The sequence below is a fragment of the Dipodomys merriami genome, unplaced genomic scaffold (assembly GCF_024711535.1).
Source record: "Dipodomys merriami isolate MVZ:Mamm:240054 unplaced genomic scaffold, mDipMer1.0.p SCAF_3, whole genome shotgun sequence".
NCBI classification, from domain to species: domain Eukaryota; kingdom Metazoa; phylum Chordata; class Mammalia; order Rodentia; family Heteromyidae; genus Dipodomys; species Dipodomys merriami.
This window is the reverse complement of record NW_027204492.1, coordinates 92,219,999-92,236,804: the sequence shown is the minus strand read 5'-3', so window position 1 is coordinate 92,236,804 and position 16,806 is coordinate 92,219,999. Positions and strand designations below refer to the sequence as shown.

Below are 16,806 nucleotides of genomic sequence, written 5' to 3'. Positions count from 1 at the left end.
TTCATTTTCTCTAATTCACCCTAACATTTGGCCAATAACCTGAATAGGAGGTTTCCAGTGAAGAGCTGACAACAGAGGTGTTTTGGGGGTTTTGTGGGCTTTTCTTCTGGGGCAATATTTCCTCTGTACATCCTCTGCTTATACTTGGAACTCACAATGACCCCAGGTCACTCTCTTCCAAGGAATTCAGATATGCACAGTCATTCTAGTGTCTTGAGGGGATTAAGGGGTGATGAAAGGAGGGGGTGCTGCTCTGGTCTGACTATCTCCAGCATGCAGGAATAACAACGATGGGGGTAACTGGATTATGTCAGTACTCTCCCCCTGGGGAATGCATTTCTGCTCAATTCTTATTTTTTGGTGCTGTTCCTGTGGCTTGAACTTGGGGCCTGAGCATTGTCCCTGTGCTTCCTGTGCTATTTTTCCTCAAGGCTGGGGCTCTACCCCTTGGGCCACAGCTCCACTTCTGGCTCTTTTACTGGTTAATAGGAGCTAAGAGTCCCAGGGACTTTCCTGCTTAGGCTGGCTTTGAACAGGCAACCTAAGAGCTCAGTCTCAGGAGTAGCTAGGATCATAGGCATGAGCCACCAGCATAGGACTATTTTGTTCATTTTTAAAAAAACTTTTGGGCCCCAGCCTAGCTAGCAGCCTCTTAATATTTCCAAAGAAAAGGAAGGGGCAGGGAGGGCCTTTGTCTCCCTATTCTTGTAATTTAATATCTAAATAGTGAAGACAGGGCAACCTGCTGCTCTTTGCTTCTTTTTCTGTGTGGGTCCTAGGCCTTGAATTGTGGGCCTGGAACCTGTCCTGAGCTTTCCCATTCAAGGCTAGCTCTCAACCACTTGAGCCACAGCTGCACTTCTGAGTTTTGGAGATTCATTGGAGGTAAGAGTCTCACAGACTTTCCTGCCTTGGCTGGCATCAAACTGAGATCCTCAGATGTCAGCCTCCAGATTAGTTAGGTTTACAGGCATGAGCCACCATGCTTAGCTTGCTGCTCTTTATTCAGTTTATTTCCTGATTTTAATTTCCTTTTCTTTGTGTCTATTCATTCTGCTTCAGACCTCTTGGTAGAATGGTAAATATGTTCTGTCTCTTACTCCTCTCTAGCTTCTCATTCCTAACAGCAATTGGAGATACTGGAGTCAAGTAAGCTGGGTTTTTGTTTTGGTCACTTGTAGAGCTTGAACCCAGGGCCTGAGTGCTGTCCTTGTGCTCTTTTGCTAATGGCTAGTGCTCTACCACTTTGAGCCTACAGCTCCATGTCCAGTTTTCTCTTGGTAGTGCTCTACCACTTTGAGCCTACAGCTCCATGTCCAGTTTTCTCTTGGTAGTGCTCTACCACTTTGAGCCTACAGCTCCATGTCCAGTTTTCTCTTGGTAAATTGGACATAAGAGCTTCACGGACGTTCCTGCTTGGGATGGCTTTGAACCACAAACTTCAGATCTCAGCCTCCTGCCTAGCCAAGATTACAGGCGTGACCAACCAGTGCATGGCTCCATGACATTTTTATCTCCAGTTAACCAACCAAAAAGCCCAAATTGGAGCTGTGGCTCAAGCAGTAAAATGCTATCCTCGTGAACAGTGCCCAGGCCTTGAGTTCAAATTCCAGGACTGGCCCTAAAAATGAAGAAGCATTTGAGCAGGAGCCAGAGGCACTATGGGAACAAGAACCATCATGATAGGACACATTATTGGCCATGTGTTGTGTCTGTTCCTTATCATTTTGTTGTGCTGGCCCTGGGACTTGAAAGCAGGCCTAGGCACTGTCCCTGAGCTCTTTTGCTCCAGGCTAGAGCTCTATCACTTGAGCTACAACTTCACCAGGAGTGGCATTTCAGGAGGAGCCATGCCACAGAAATATCCCAAGCAAAGGGATGGGACTAGTGAGATACAGCAGTGAATACAGTAGTAGAGGAAGATCCCTACAGATGAATACAAGCAAGGACATGATAGAGATCTGGGCTGAACTCTATTGGCTGAATTGTTTTGGAATGGGAACACAGTAGTTTTTGGTAGGTGTAAGTGTAAGAGTGTGCATGTGCCAATCCTGGGGCTTGAACTCAGGGCCTGGGCCCTGACTGAGTTTTGTTTTTTTTCTCTCTCAAGGCTACCATTCTACCATTTGAGCCACAGAGACATTTCTTGCTTTTTTGGTAGTCAGTTGGGGATAAGTTATACTTTCCTGCCTGGGGTTGGCTTCAAACCATGATTCTCAGATCTCAGCCTCCTGAGTAGATAAGATTACAGGCATCAGTCACTGCATCAGCCACTGGCACCCGGCTTCAGATTATATTCTTGAATGCCTCTAGGTACTTCACTGTCCTTGCAAGGGTAATAGTAACAGTCTGAATTCACCACTATTTAAATAGTTTTAATAGACCACAAGGTATCCTATTGGAGTCTGCATTCTGGGCTAGAAGCCTGGTAGATAGATGATAGATAGATAGATAGATAGGTAGGTAGATAGATAGATAGAAAGATAGATAGAAAAGAGATAGTCTCACCCCTAGATCCTTTTGTTTGATGTAAGGGCAATAGTAGAGACACACAAGCTCAGTCCTGTAGAGTACCAGGTCAGAGTCAATCAACCCCAATAGCACCTGATAGGGCAATAACATGGTGGAGGCCCGAGTGAACTACCAGAATTAGGAAGCACTCAGTAATCCTATGGGAAGGCAGGCACAGCATCTGGATGAAACCTCAAAGTAAGCCCCGCTTAGCCTAGTAGCTGTATCCCTATGTGGGGTAAGGAGAAGAAGCCATAGTCCAAGCAGTAGAAAACACTTGCAGAGCAGAGTCACCAGGCAAGTCTTCAACCCAGACAGAGGTAGGGAAGATTCTTCAAAATAAGTGACAGCTTTCTAGTCACTGCTCCAGAATAAAGAAAGGAGCTGGGCACAGGTGTCTCCTGCTTGTAATCCTAGCTACTTGGGAGGCTGAGATCTCCTCAGATCTCAGATCTCCTAGATCTCTTGGTTCCAAGCTAGCCTGTGCAGAAAAGTCTTATCTCCAATTAACTAACAAAGAGCCAAGGCAGAGCTGTGGTTCAAGCAGTAGGACACCAGTCTTGAGCAAAAGTGTAAGGGACTATGTCCAGGCCCTGAGTTCAAGCCCCAGATCTGTCTGGGAGTTGAACTCCCTCTTCCCCCTCCCCTGTTCCCTGTCTTCCTCTCTCTGTCTGTCTTTCTCTGTCACATACATACAGGCACACACATGTGAGGGTAACTACGACAAAGCACAGTTTTTTGCCTACCTATATTCGTCCTATGTTCAGAAAAATTCAGGCAAGGTGAGAAGGTTAGGTAAGTGTTCAAGAATAGGTGACAGGAAAGACTAGAAAGAGGTAAGGAAGTTTATTATTATTTGGGCAGAAATAAACTACCCCACTTTCAGTACTTCCAATAATAGACTGAAAGTGGGTGATTTCTAGGATAAGAATGACCCAAGTAATTCAGTTTTTAGTTTGTTCTGTTTTATTTTGTTTTTGTCTTTCCTAGTTCTTGAACTCAGGTACTAGGCAGTGTCCCTGAACTTCTTTTGCCCAGGACTAGCACTCTACAGCTTTAGACACAGTTCTACTTTTTGGTGGTGATGGGAGTTAAGATTCTCACACTTTCCTGCTCAGGCTGGATAAAAAAAAATCATCACATTTCAGCCTTCTTAGAAACTAGTATTATATGTGTGAGCACTGTCCTTAGCTTGTTAGTCTGTTTTTAAATTATGTCAGATATAAAATTATACATGTAGAAAACATGTGAAAAGAGGGGTTAATAGGATTTGAGTATAAGATCAGTGTTCATAGTGAAAGCTAAACTTTTCCATAATTTCTTGGATTACATTGACCCATATTAAAGTGCTATATTCCTTTAGTGATAAGAAAGTTCATAAAGAATGTTGGAGTTAGGGCTGGGAAAGTGGCTCAGTGTTAGAGCGCTTGCCTTGCATGCTCGAGGCCCTGGGTTTGATTCCTCAGCACCACATAAGCAAAAAGAAAAAAGCTGGAAGTGGCACTGTGGCTCAAGTGGTAGAGTGCTAGCCTTGAGCTGAAGAGCTGAGGGAGAGCGCCCAGGCCCAGAGTTCAGGCCCCATGACAGGACCCCCCCTCCCCAAAAAAAAAAAAAAAAAGAATGTTGGAGCTGGGCCCTGGTGGCTCATGCCTGTAATCCTAGCTACTCAGGAAGCTGAAATCTGAAGATCACGGTTCAAAGCCAGCCTGAGCAAGAAAGTCCGTGAGCCTCTTATCTTCAATAAACCACCAGAAAAAAAAAAAAAACAGAAGTGGAGCTGTGGCTCAAGTGGTTGAGCACTTGCCTTCAGCTGAAGAGCTGAGGGACAGCATCCAAGCCTAGAGTTCAAGCCCCAGGACCTAAACAAACAAACAAACAAACAAACAAACAAACAAACAAATAAATAAATAAATAAATAAATAAATAAATAAATAAATAAAATATTGGAGTGGGGCCAGGAGCTGTTGGTTTACTCCTGTAAACCTAGCTACTGAGGATGAGGAAAACTGAGAATCAGTTCAAAGTCAGCCAGGGCAAGAGGCTCTCATCTCCAATTAACCAGCAGAAAACAGGAAGTAGAGCTGTGGCTGAAGTGTACCGCACTAGTCTTAGGCAAAAAGAGACCAGAAACAGTGCCTAGGCCCAATGACCTAAAACAAAAAAACTGAGGTATTTAAGGTAATTAAGTTAATTAAGGTAAAAAAATGATCTAAATGCTAATGATCCCACTAAGAAGAGAAATGATTGCGGAGGTTTTAGTATTAAGCATTTGCTTAGCATGTGTGGAGCTCTGGGTAGATTCACAATATTTTTTTTCACAATTTATAGTTGGAGTGTCCCACTATAGAATGAATGAATAAATTGTGCTATAATCACACATACATTGGAGTTGTGTATCACATGAATATGAACATACGCCATGGTATTCATACAACAGAATACTCACCATCCAGCAATGAGAATAAATATGAATAGTCTCATTGATATCACACTGTAAACACACACAGTCAAGCACCGTGGCATACTCCTGGAGCCCTAACTCCTGAGAAGGTGGAGATACAAGGGTCAGTGTTAAAAGCCAGCCCAGGCAGGACCAGCTGTGTAACTCTTACCTCCAATTCACTATCAAAAAGACAGAAGTGGAGCCTAGACTCAAGTGGTAGAGCCCTAGCGTTGAACAACAACAACAACAAAGTTCAAGGACAGCACTCAGGCCCTGAGTTCAAACCTAGTACTTCACACACACACACACACACACACACACACACACACACACACACACACACACACACACACACACAATATAGGTATTAGAATTGAGGACCCAGGTGATCAGGCTGGGAAAGGGATCCTGGGGGACTTCCTGGAGAAGGGCCAGGCAGATGTGCTTTCTTGGGGGAAATTCCCATCAAATTTCCATGGAGCTATAGCTTAAGCTCTGTGAACTTTAATGTAGGCAGGTTACCTTTTCATCAAAGGTTCAAAATGAAATGCAGCTAGGCAAAATATAAAAAATAGTTAGAAGGCATCCATGGCACAGGCTGCCAGGTGTCTGCACTGTCGTGTGTCTGGCCAGGCTGGGCTGGCAGGCCTGGGCATGCGTGTGCACTGAGCCCCACATAGAACTGAAGCCCATCACACTGGCCTCTCATGCAAGCCCTCAGGGCCATGCAGTCAGCATTGTGGCTCAAGTGGTAGAGTGCTAACCCTGAGCACAAAAGCTCAAGGATAGCACCCAGGACCTGAGTTTAAGCCTCAGGATTCACAGAAAGAGGGGGGGGGACTTGAATGAGACAACTGTGCTCGGATGTGGAGGCGTCCTCTGTCTCTCATTCCTCTCTTCTCTGAGTCCTGCCCTAGGCACAGCCTTGACCCTCTCAGGACTGAATCTCCTCCCCCAGCTTTCACAGTTAAGTAAGGAATGGGACTCCATGTGAAAAGTAGAGGAAATGCTGAACTCCATTTGTACTGGGTGCTGGACCCCTCAGTGTTGCCCCATATTTCACCTGACTCCCTCTAGACCTGGGCCCCATCCCTCTGCTGAGGTAGTGCTCTTTCCACCACACCCCTCCCTCTCACACTATGAGGCATTAGTCAGAAGCAGCTGCCTAGTCACCTGCATGAGTCTCTAAAAGACTCCTGAGCTTCCTCAGCTTCATCTCAGTCTCCCTCAGTACTCACCTGAATTCCAAGGTGCCTGACACCTCTGCTACATTCAAAAGCAGTTTCCTCTACCCAAACCTGAAGCCCTGTCAGACCCAGAGCCTAAGCCAGGCATCACACCTCTGGTCACATGACATGGGGCCTCTATGGAAATACACTAGGACAGGCTTCTGTGGTCTGTGGAGTATAGTTGTTTGCTTTGCTTGTTTTTCCTACAGGTTGTGGGGCTGGAACTCAGATCCTGGGTACTGTCCTTTAGCAGTTTTGCTTAAGGCTAGAGCTCTACCACTTGATGCACAGCTCTACTTCTGGCATTTTTGTAGTTAACTGGAGAAAACTCTCAAAGACTTTTCTGCCCAGCCTGGCTTCCAAATTCCATACTCAGTAATCAGCTAGGATTGCAGGTGTGACCCACCAGTGCCCAGTGTATTCTTTCCTTTGAAATCAAAGGTTTCTTTTCCTAAAGATCCAGGCTGTGGCTCCTGCAATAAAAATCCTGTCTTCTGCCAGGCGCCTGTGGCTCATGCCACTAATCCTAGATCCTCAGGAGGCTGAGATCTGAGGGTCATGATTCAAAGGCAGCTCAGGCAGGAATGTCCATGAGACCTTTATCTCCAAGAAACCACCTGAAAACCAGAAGTGACAGTATGGCTCCAGGGGTAGAGCACTCACTTTGAGCTAAAGAGCTGAGGGACAACACCAAGGTCCAGAGTTCAAGCGGGACCAAAAAAAAAATCTTGTTTTCTTTTTGATCTAAGGACACACACACATAAGGGAATGCACTTCAGGCCACTCTGATGTGGCTTGTTAAGGTAAACACCACAGGAATAATCAGATTTGGGAGCTTCCATCTTCTTTAATATCCTGTCATTGATTTTAAATAGAGTCTGTTTCCATCCCACTGCAAGAATCAGTCTTCTCCCTCAAAGCAAGTCTCTTACTCCCAGAATCCACTGATGCTGAAGGAAGAGGTTGGGGTATGGAGGTGTTCACCTGACAAAATATTCCTGTGACAGGTCTGATAATTGGGAGGGAGCTGCATGCTTGGAGAACCTCTTCATGAGGAAGACTTCACTCTCTTTAACTCCATGGTCTCACCTCTAGCACTGGCAGACTTGTATTCTCTATTGTGCAGAACACAGATCTCACTGCATGCGGTCTGTGAGGCCAAATAAAGCTCTCTCTCTCTCTCTCTCTCTCTCTCTCTTTCTCTCTCTCTCTGTCTCTCTCTGTCTCTCTGTCTCTCTGTCTCTCTGTCTCTCTGTCTCTGTCTCTGTCTCTCTCTCTCTCTCTTTCTCTCTCTCTCTCTCTCTCTCTCTCTCTCTCTCTCTCTCTCTTTCTCTCTCTCTCTCTCTCCCTGTATGTGTGTTTCTCTGTCTGTCTGTCTGTCTCTGTCTGTCTGTCTCTCTTCAAATACAGTGCTGAAAACAAGGTTGAAGATGGACTATTTGTGTCACCTCTTTGGGAAGTAGAAGATAAAAAAGATGATGTTCATGTGGGCACTCAAGCAGCTTTTTTTCAAGGGCCCTTTTTTCCAACATTCTCAAGTTTCTCTACATTCTCAACTATACATAGTTATACTTCAAGAGGCCTGGATGCTTTCCCTCTGTTGATGTGATGATTCATCTAAGAAGCAAAGGCCATCAACTCTGTGACACTTACCCCAACCCTAACAATGAAGTCAGAGATGCTCTTTGCCCACAAATACTGCCTGGAACAACCCTGGATTGATAGGAGTAGCATACTTTCCAGATCATGCATTGAGGATACTCTTTTCTTTAGATCTCAAGCCAGGACTCAAACTTGGTACTGGAAACATTCATGCATTGGCTGACACTCTACCAACTGAGCCATACCTCTGATCCCAAGGGTGGTTTCTTTCTGTCAATTTTCTTTATTCTGTAGAGCATTAGGGATACGTTTGATCCTCACAAAGGATTCTACTGAAGAGGAGCCACACTGATTTGATCACGACCCCATACTCTTCGGCAGAAATTCTAGTTGCAGAAGTGAATGTGTCTTGAATTAGGCTATTTTGTCCTTCAGATTCCATGGCTGATGGGAGCATGGAAATGCCCTCTAATAATCTGAAAGTTTAATATCCTTGTCTATTTCTCTCTGAGTGTTTGCCTTGACTCTAGACATGAGTATATCTTATCAAGACCTGCACAATTCTCCCTTGGTTTGTAGAATGGCATGAAGAATGAGAGTCATGCTGAAAGTAATGACAAGGTTGGGCCTTATCTGTACTCAGTTCTGGGAGCCTCAATGTTGCTCACCTGGACTCTTTATGGGACATTGGCCTGATCTTTTGTTGAGGCAGGGCTCGTTCTTTTTTTTTTTTTGTTTTGGTCCAGTCGTGGGGCCTGAACTCTGGGCCTGGGCGCTGTCCCTCAGCTCTTCAGCTCAAGGCTAGTGCTCTACCACTTGAGCCACAGCGCCACTTCCGGCTTTTTTCTTTTTGCTTATATGGTGCTGAGGAATCGAACCCAGGGCCTTGAGCATGCAAGGCAAGCGCTCTACCACTGAGTCACCTTCCCAGCCCCAAGGCAGGGCTCTTTCTACCAAACCCACCTGCATAAGTCAGAAATCAGCTGCCTGGTCACCCGACATTAACTCTCTGAGGGCTTACAGCAAGAATGGGGTTGGACTGTCCCAGGGGATCTTTGGGGTCACATCCTTGGTCACATCCTTGGTCACATCCTTGGAATGACTGATCTCTCTGTGGGGTATACTTGAGAAGATTCTAGAGTGTAAGCAGAGGAGCTGTGGAATGCAGATAGATGGTTCTCAATTATTTCAGCTGCACTCTGGTGCTCAGTTTTACACCAGGGATCATCGAGGGAATGCAGCACCTTCCTGCTCTAAACAGGTCTTCTTTTGGCCTCAAGACAACCTGAGAACAACAGGCTTCGTCTAGGGTCTTTGAAGAGAAAAAGCCATGTGGAAGCCAGGTATGAAAATGGACAGTGCCAGGCACCTGGGCCTCATGCCTGTTATCGCAGCTACTCAGAAGGCTGAGATCTGAGGAACACAGTTCAAAGCCATCCCAGGCAGGATAGTGTGTGAGACTCTTTTTTTTTTTTTTTTTTGATCTGGTGGTGGGGCCTGAACTCTGGGCCTGGGTGCTGTCCCTTAGCTCTCCAGCTCAAGGCTAGCGCTGTACCACTTGAGCCACAGCGCCACTTCCAGCTTTTTTCTTTTTGCTTATGTGGTGCTGAGGAATCGAACCCAGGGCCTCAGGCATGCAAGGCAAGTGCTCTACCACTGAGCCAACTTCCCAGCCCCATGTGTGAGACTCTTATCTCCAATTAACCACCAGGATAACCAGAACTGGCACTGTGGCTCAAATGGTAGAGCACTCACTTTGAGCTGAAGAGCTCAGGAACAGCATCCAGCCCAATAGTTCAAGCCCCACCACTGATCAAATTATAAAAGACAGATTGTCCCCTATGGACAGACTTCATGCAATCTATTTGAACCTCTGTTTTCACCTAGGTATGTGATCAGATGGGAACCTCCATAACTACCTCAGCCACTACTCCTGGAAAAGGTGATGTGGGATTCATGTTTGCTTGAGTTCCTTGAATGGGCAAGGACCAGTTGCAGGATATTCATGAGTCTAAAAATAGGAATGAGGTTGAACGCCATCAGTACTGGTCCTTGAGCTTAGTGCCTCTTTACTTCCTATATGATAGGCACCTATCTGCTCAGCTGAGGCAGGGCTCACACTACTTAACCACTAATCTCTCCTAGAATCTGATGTAAACTCACAAAGCAGCTGCCTGGTCTTCTATCTTAGTGTCTCTCAAGGCTCACAGCAAGGGAGGGCCTAGCCCTGTACAGGTCATCTCAGTCCCTTCCTATGCCCTCAACTTGAGCAGCAGCAGTGTATGTCTGCGGCCTTCCTCTGCTAACTTCAAGAAGTGAGTTATGCTTGTGAGTGCTGGAGCTGTAGTGAAGGGCAGAGGCAGTCATTTCTAATGGTATTTGATTCTAGTCCTTTCCACGAGGGGATATTGTTCATGTCACTCTTCTGCAGGACGTATCAGAGGACATGCAGGGCTGTGAATGTGGCTAAGTGGTAGTGCCTAGCGTACATGAAGCCCTAGTTTGATTCCTGGATACCATATAAACAAAGAAAATCCAGAATTGGTGCTGTTTCTCAAGTGGTAGAGTGATAGCCTTCAGCAAAAGTTCAGGGACAATGCCTAGGCCCTGAGTTCAAGCTCTAGGACTGCCAAAAAAAAAGAAATGAGGAAAGAAAGAAAAGAAAAGAAAGGAAGAAAGAAAGAAAGAAAGAAAGAAAGAAAGAAAGAAAGAAAGAAAGAAAGAAAAGATATGCACCTCAGGAGGACATGCAACCAAACTGAATTGTCAAAAAATTCAGGAAAAGTTCCTCATTAGAAGTCACTTGGCAAAAGCTGGTTGTGAAGAATCTCCTAGAAGGACAGATCCTAGAATTTGAATCAAAGTTCAGCTCCTTGTGTCTCTGCCAACTGCTTCCCCATTGCTATCATTGTTTTTAGTTTTAACATTTCTTTTAAACTGGGCTTAATTTTTCTATTGTGATATATCCATATATGTACTGTCCTTCTATAATACTGAAAAATCATTCACTCTATCATTGAGCCATACATTGCCATCAGATGACCTCCCACAAGAGAGTCCCCATTTTGCATTTAGCTTTTCTCCTGTTGTATTTTATTGGTGAGGGATAAGATTCTGTATATAGGAGAAAAGATGCAACCTTACTCTCAATTTGGCTTCTTTTACACAAGTTCCATCTATTTCTCCGCAAATGATATAACTTGATAATTTTATGTGTGCTGATCCTGGGCTTGAACTCAGGCCCTGAGCTTTTGTACTTGTAGCTCTACTTTCAGCTTTTCGGTGGTTAATTGGAGATATGAGACTCCAGACTTTTCTGCTGGGGCTGGCTTCAAATCTCCATCGTCAGATCTCAGCCTTCTGTGTAGGTTTATAGGCATGAGCCACTGGTGCCGGCATAACTTCTTTCTTTTTTTGCCAGTCATGGGTCTTGATCTCAAAGCCTGGGTATGGTCCCTGAGATTCTTTTGCTCAAGGGTAGCACTCTACCCCTTGAGCCACAGCACCACTTGAGGCTTTCTCTGTTTCTGTGGGACTGAGGTATTAACCTAGGTTTCATGCATACTAGGCAAGCATTCTGCCACTTAGCCACATTCAGAGCCTTTTGCATAATTTTTATTCTACATTATTAAAAACTGTTATTATAAAAAGGTGATACACAGATGAAGAGCACATTTCTTTTTAGAAGATGTCATACCTTCCCTCAATCTCTCCCAGTTTTTCACTTCCGTTCCACCCACAAATTGTACAGTTCTCAAAACATGGTGTCTTGGGTAAGTACCACTGCTGCATTTTTTCACTCTTTGTCTCACACTTTATATGTCCCCATTACCCTCCTAAAGATTGATAAACATACAAAAGGAAAAGAAAACAAAAACAGCAACAAAGCAAAAAATTTCTTCCCTCTATTTCCTGAGTTCATTTCAATACATATTTTTTTCTTCCTAAGATTATGGCCTAAAACCCTACCAAATTATGTGATAATTAAAGATATTACCAAGAGTAGATGCTAAAATACTGGTTAGCAGAAGAAAGCAGTCTTTGCATAGTGGGACTTATCCTTAAGATGTACTTTCCCATACAAATAGACATATCCCCAACCCAAATCAAGACAATGTATATGTTTTTTGTGTTGTGTCACAGAGAAAATGTTTGAGGCAAGTATTCACAGTGAGCTTCTCTATATTGTAATTTATTTCACTTGACATTTCAACCCCTCCCAAGTAAATCGCTGGTTCACTGGGATGTTAAGGTGGAACCAATTTCCTAACTGAGTTCAAATGAGGAAGAGTCACTCTTTTATTAAAGAAGTGCTATCGTTGGTATTTGCTCCCTCTTCTTCCTGTAAAGCTTCCTCATACAGTGTAGGGATGGAGCTTGGGTCAATCCCGCTGTACTTGGCCCAGTGTTCCAGGACTTTCCTTTGTGTGGTTTCTGCATAAGCCCTTGGGCCCCACCGGAACTCAAAGGCAATGGGGTCGCTACCGGGCACCTGGTGATACTCCAGGTATTGCTCATATACAAAATCTTCCATAAGCAGCTTCCTAGGTATTCCAAAAATAACGTGTTCACTGTCAGGATACACTTCCATCTTTTCCAGCACTTGCCAGATGGCTTCCTCAGTGGCACAGCCCCCTTCCGTGAAGATGATGCACAGAACAATTATCAGCAGACCCGTCTTGGGCATGCCCTGCACATGGCTCAGAACACCATCGTAGGTGATACCTGCGGCTATAACAAGCACGTGGGTGTGGAAGACAGTGTCCACCTCCTTCACGTCAATACCGAACAGTAGCTGCATACAGATACAAGCTTTGTCTAAGATCACAGGGAAGTGAGGCCGGTAACCTCCCGTGATGCGACTCAGCATATCCACATCAGTAACAGGCTGGCATGAATTGTACTGACGTAACAGGTATCGCACCAATGCTAGGGCCTCTTTCTGCAGGGCATTCTGCAATATCTCATCATCGTCAGGGTGCACATCTTCCCTTTCCTGAATGTGGGGTTCTTGATCTTCCTCATTAGCTTCCCCAATGACCTCACTCAGGAGGAAAGTAACTGACACTTCAGCTAGAAATCGGAACAACAGAGTAGTAGGAGTGGAGTCCCTGGCCTCCTCCTCACCCACCAGGCCTGTGGCCTGGCTTTGGGCCACAGGGCCTCTTTGTAGCTCAGAGGGAAGGGTCCTCTGAGTATAAGGCATCCTGGCTGTCGTTGGGGATAGCTAGTCAGAGGGTGGAGTGCAGCTCAATGATGACTCCTAGGCCTGTGGGAGAGAAAGCAGGGAAGCAGTTTCAGCTGACAATGTTCCTCTTGCCAGCTCCCTTAGCAATTACTCCTGGTCTTCCCTTTCTAGCTTTAAGACCAAATAGATTCTTGTCCCCCTCTTGTGTCTATTGACTGAAGCCTACACTGAGGGAAAAATTCTAGAAGGCACAAGAAGCTGAGTAAATCTGAGTCTCTGTGGTGCTGGTGGGGTATGTAGTGCTGAGTGATGTGGAGTTGTGTTGGGGGGTGAATCGATGGAGCATATGGTGACATTTCATCATATGCACCTCAATCTTAAATTCTGACCCTAGCAGAGAATTGTCTGCTGGATTACATGAGGGTAGTTCTTCAGATCAAGACCTTGGCCTCCTGGTCCCTGGAGTATGTTCAGCAGGCAGTGAGTCAGACCTCTCTATCCCTTGGGCTCCGGCATGCAAAGAAATCATGGGGCCTCCAGGCTAGACAGTGAGAGGGAGGTAGACTGCAAGGTCTCTAATGTTCTGCAATAGACAGCCTCCACTGAACTCACTCTATGTGCCTAAAGTTCCCCTGTAGATGTGTCGCCTTAGGCACGCACTTACAAGCAGGGTCCAGGTCGATATAATGGAAGAAAAGGCAAGGCAGGGTCATCACAAGTGACCAGGGGAAAGAACAAAGTTGACAGCATGCAGTGTGGCCATATTACTATAGGACTGCCTCAGTGTTCTCCTCGTTAATTGTCAGGTTGGGAACTTTCTCTCTCAGGACCTAAGGCTGCAATCCCAAAGCAAAAATCTTATTTCTCTGAGAAAACACAAAGATGTAAGGGGAAGTGAATGCTCCTATGCTTTCTGGCTTTCCTCACAGGTAAAGGAGTGGAAGACTGTTAGTGATGTCCATGTGTATGAGTTGGGCTTTATACCTGTCCTCACCTTAACTCCACACAGCTTCTGAACACTCCCTCTTGCTGATCAGGTTCTTTTCACTGAATTTCTTCAGTGTTAGGACTCAGCGTCCTGATTCCTGGGAGATAGAAACATATAAACACTTCATGTGAACACCCAGAAGAGATTTCCCAAGTCTGAAAGAGAGGGAAGGACACAGGGCTTTTCTTTTGCGAGGGTCTCTCCAGGTATTTATAGTCAATTTCACATCTAGTCTTACAGACCAAACTACATTTTCCTGCCATCCTCACATAGCACTGATGGCCTTTGCTCCCCACAGTGCTGCAGCAGCCACTCTGGTCTTACAATATAAGTAGTTTCCCTGCATCTTGAAAAGGAGTTATTGGTCTTCTCTAAGGGCTCTGTTGGGCAGAGGACATAGTCTTCAGACCAAGTTCCTCTCCTCCTGGAAATGAGCCTAAGAGGCTAAAGTGAGGTACCTTGAATCTAGGCATGCTGTTCTGGGCCTCCCCAGGATGATGAGGGAGTGGAGGTCTACCTCTGATGTGACCTGAAATATCCCTGTGTTCATACCTGAGTCCTCCCCTTCAATCCAGGCACAAGTTCCACACCTCTCATAATCTGGGGCTTTCACAACTGTCAGGATATCTGAGGGTCATATGTTTTCTAGGCCAATCTCAATTCTTCATGAGTCTCCATCTTGAGACTTCAGTGAGTATCTGGATGATCCCTCTTTTAAATTCAGTATTTATCTGTGTACGTAATACCTAACTCTGTACGACCTAGAAACATGTGTATGACAAGACTACCCTGGTGAGAAAGCACAGGGCCTCCCTGGACAGACAGCAGGGGCAGACATCCTATGTGTCTCCCTTAACCTGGAGTCCAAGGTCCTTTCCTTAAGTCTTGGCCCTGACCAGCCCAAGCTCTCATTTCCTTTATCACTCAATGGTGGAAGTGAATGTCCCAGACTCAATCCACCATGAGTGTGTGATCCACTCATATAGGCCATACAGAGTCCTGACCTCTCCATACCAGTGACTTCAAAGGTTTTCTCAGTCCATTGCAGTAGGAGTGCGTGAAAAAAGGTAGACTCCTCACCTTCTCAGAGGCCCTTAGGATCGTAGCCAAGAACAAGAGTGAATATAGATTTTTCGGGGACCTGCCAAATAGTATGAATCTTTCTTGCTTCCCCTCAGATATCCAAAGACCTCCTATATCTGAGACCCTAGACTAAAGCTGTTATTCTCACAGTATCTGGAGGGAAAACTTAAGGTTACTTGGGTCGGTGAGTGTTGAAGGCATACATGGTGGAGGAATGCTCAACTGTCCTGATATTCCCCAGGGCTCAGGACTGAGAGTGTGAAAGAAGCGACGCTGTTGACTTATTTCATGATTTTCTACCTGAATCAGGGCTTTTGCTGATCAACTTCTCTCTCCTGGATGCGGCTTAGACAAACAGTCTCTCCTCAGCAAGTTAGTGTTCAAAACTGTCTCCATGGTCACAGGAATCTGAAGGGGAGGCTGGGGGAGGGGTGGAATGTTATGCAACAGCTGACACTGAGGTTACTCCTTCACACTTCATAGTGGGATTTCCTCTGTTCACCTTGTAGACACCTCTCCCACCTGAACCTCTCAGAGTCTGAATCCCTCCTAAGAAGTGCACACTGAGCTGCCAAACAGCCACTCACACCTGTTTTCCTAGCTACTGAGATCTGAGGATTGTGGTTCAAATGCAGCCTGGGCAGAAAAGTCCTTCAGATTGCTGCTGTTGTTTTGTCGGTTGTTATGCTTGAACTCTGGGCCTGGGTGCTCTCCCTGAGCTATTCAGCTCAAGGCAACTATTCTACCGTTTGAGGCACAGTGCCACTTCTGGTTTTCTGGTGGTTTATTGGAGCTAAGAGTCTCACGGACTTTGCTGCCTGGGCTGGCTTTCAACGGTGATCCTCCAATCTCAGCCTCCTTAGTAGCTAGGATTACATATGTGAACCAACAGCGCTCGGCTTTTGATACTCTTAAACACAATCACAGAAAAAGATGACAGTGACACTCTGGCTAAAGTGGTAGATTGCTAGTCTTGAGCAAAAGAGCTGTGGGACAGGGCCTAAGCTCTGAATTCTAGTCCCACAACTGACAAAGAAAAAAAAAAGAACTTTAGACTAAAGCTATGACCTGCCAATTCCTCTCCTATAGGAGGCTGGGTAGCTTAGCTGGAGTCAGCGGCTCATGTCTGAAATCATTCCTCCTCATCAGCCCAAGATTGGGAGGATCAGAATTTGAGGTATGCCTGGGCTAAAGTTTTGGGAGACCATTTCTCAAACTATGAAATGGACACTGTGATGATGTGCCTCATCACCAAGAATATGTGGAAAGTTTAATGAAGAACTTTGAGATTCAGGATCTGTTTGAAAGCTAGCTAAAGGAAAAAGTTTGGGGTATCTGAATTGATAGAGTGCCTGCCTAGCAAGTATAAGAGCTTGAGCTCCAAACCCACCAAGGACTAAACATAAAGTAGAAGAGATTAGTGGAGGAGGGGCCCTCAGCTGATTAGTGCCTCAATGAGCATGGCTTGGGGATACCAGCTTAGATTCAACCAGATTTTGTCTGAAACAACCTCTAGGGAGAGGAGGGTTTCTTGCTTGGTTCTAGGGTTGAAGTCTGGGTCTTGTCACTCTTGTTAGCTTTTGTGCTCAAGGGTAGTAGTCTACTACTTGAGTCACAGCCCATTCCTGGCATTTTTCTTTTTTGTAGTTTTTCAGAGGTGAGTGTATCACAGGCTTTCTTTCCTGGGCTGGTTTCAAACCCCAATCCTCAAAACTCAGCCTCCTGAGTAGATAGGATTCCAGTTGTGAGCCACTGGTACCTG

At 45.4% G+C, this 16,806-nt stretch overlaps 1 protein-coding gene across 2 annotated transcripts; it reads right to left on the bottom strand.

Moving 5' to 3' along the window:
- Positions 1 to 11,993: 11,993 nt before the first annotated feature.
- On the bottom strand, positions 11,994 to 15,402 carry LOC138839651 (melanoma-associated antigen 10-like). 2 transcript variants are annotated; one of them, XM_070039214.1, is made up of 3 exons: positions 15,345 to 15,402; positions 13,968 to 14,058; positions 11,994 to 13,054 (listed from the first exon to the last, which is right to left on the bottom strand). In XM_070039214.1, the coding sequence occupies exon 3, from the start codon at positions 12,989 to 12,991 to the stop codon at positions 12,077 to 12,079; it is 915 nt and encodes a 304-aa protein (XP_069895315.1). In that variant the 5' UTR covers positions 12,992 to 13,054; positions 13,968 to 14,058; positions 15,345 to 15,402; the 3' UTR covers positions 11,994 to 12,076. The 2 variants fall into 2 exon arrangements, with proteins under 2 accessions (XP_069895315.1, XP_069895316.1); XM_070039215.1 differs by lacking the exon at positions 15,345 to 15,402 and having other exon boundaries at positions 13,958 to 13,978.
- Positions 15,403 to 16,806: the final 1,404 nt, after the last annotated feature.

What these genes read in the sequence shown, in the direction of transcription:
- LOC138839651 (XM_070039214.1), bottom strand. Translation starts at nt 12,991, where the DNA reads ATGCCTTATACTCAGAGGACCCTTCCCTCTGAGCTACAAAGAGGCCCT.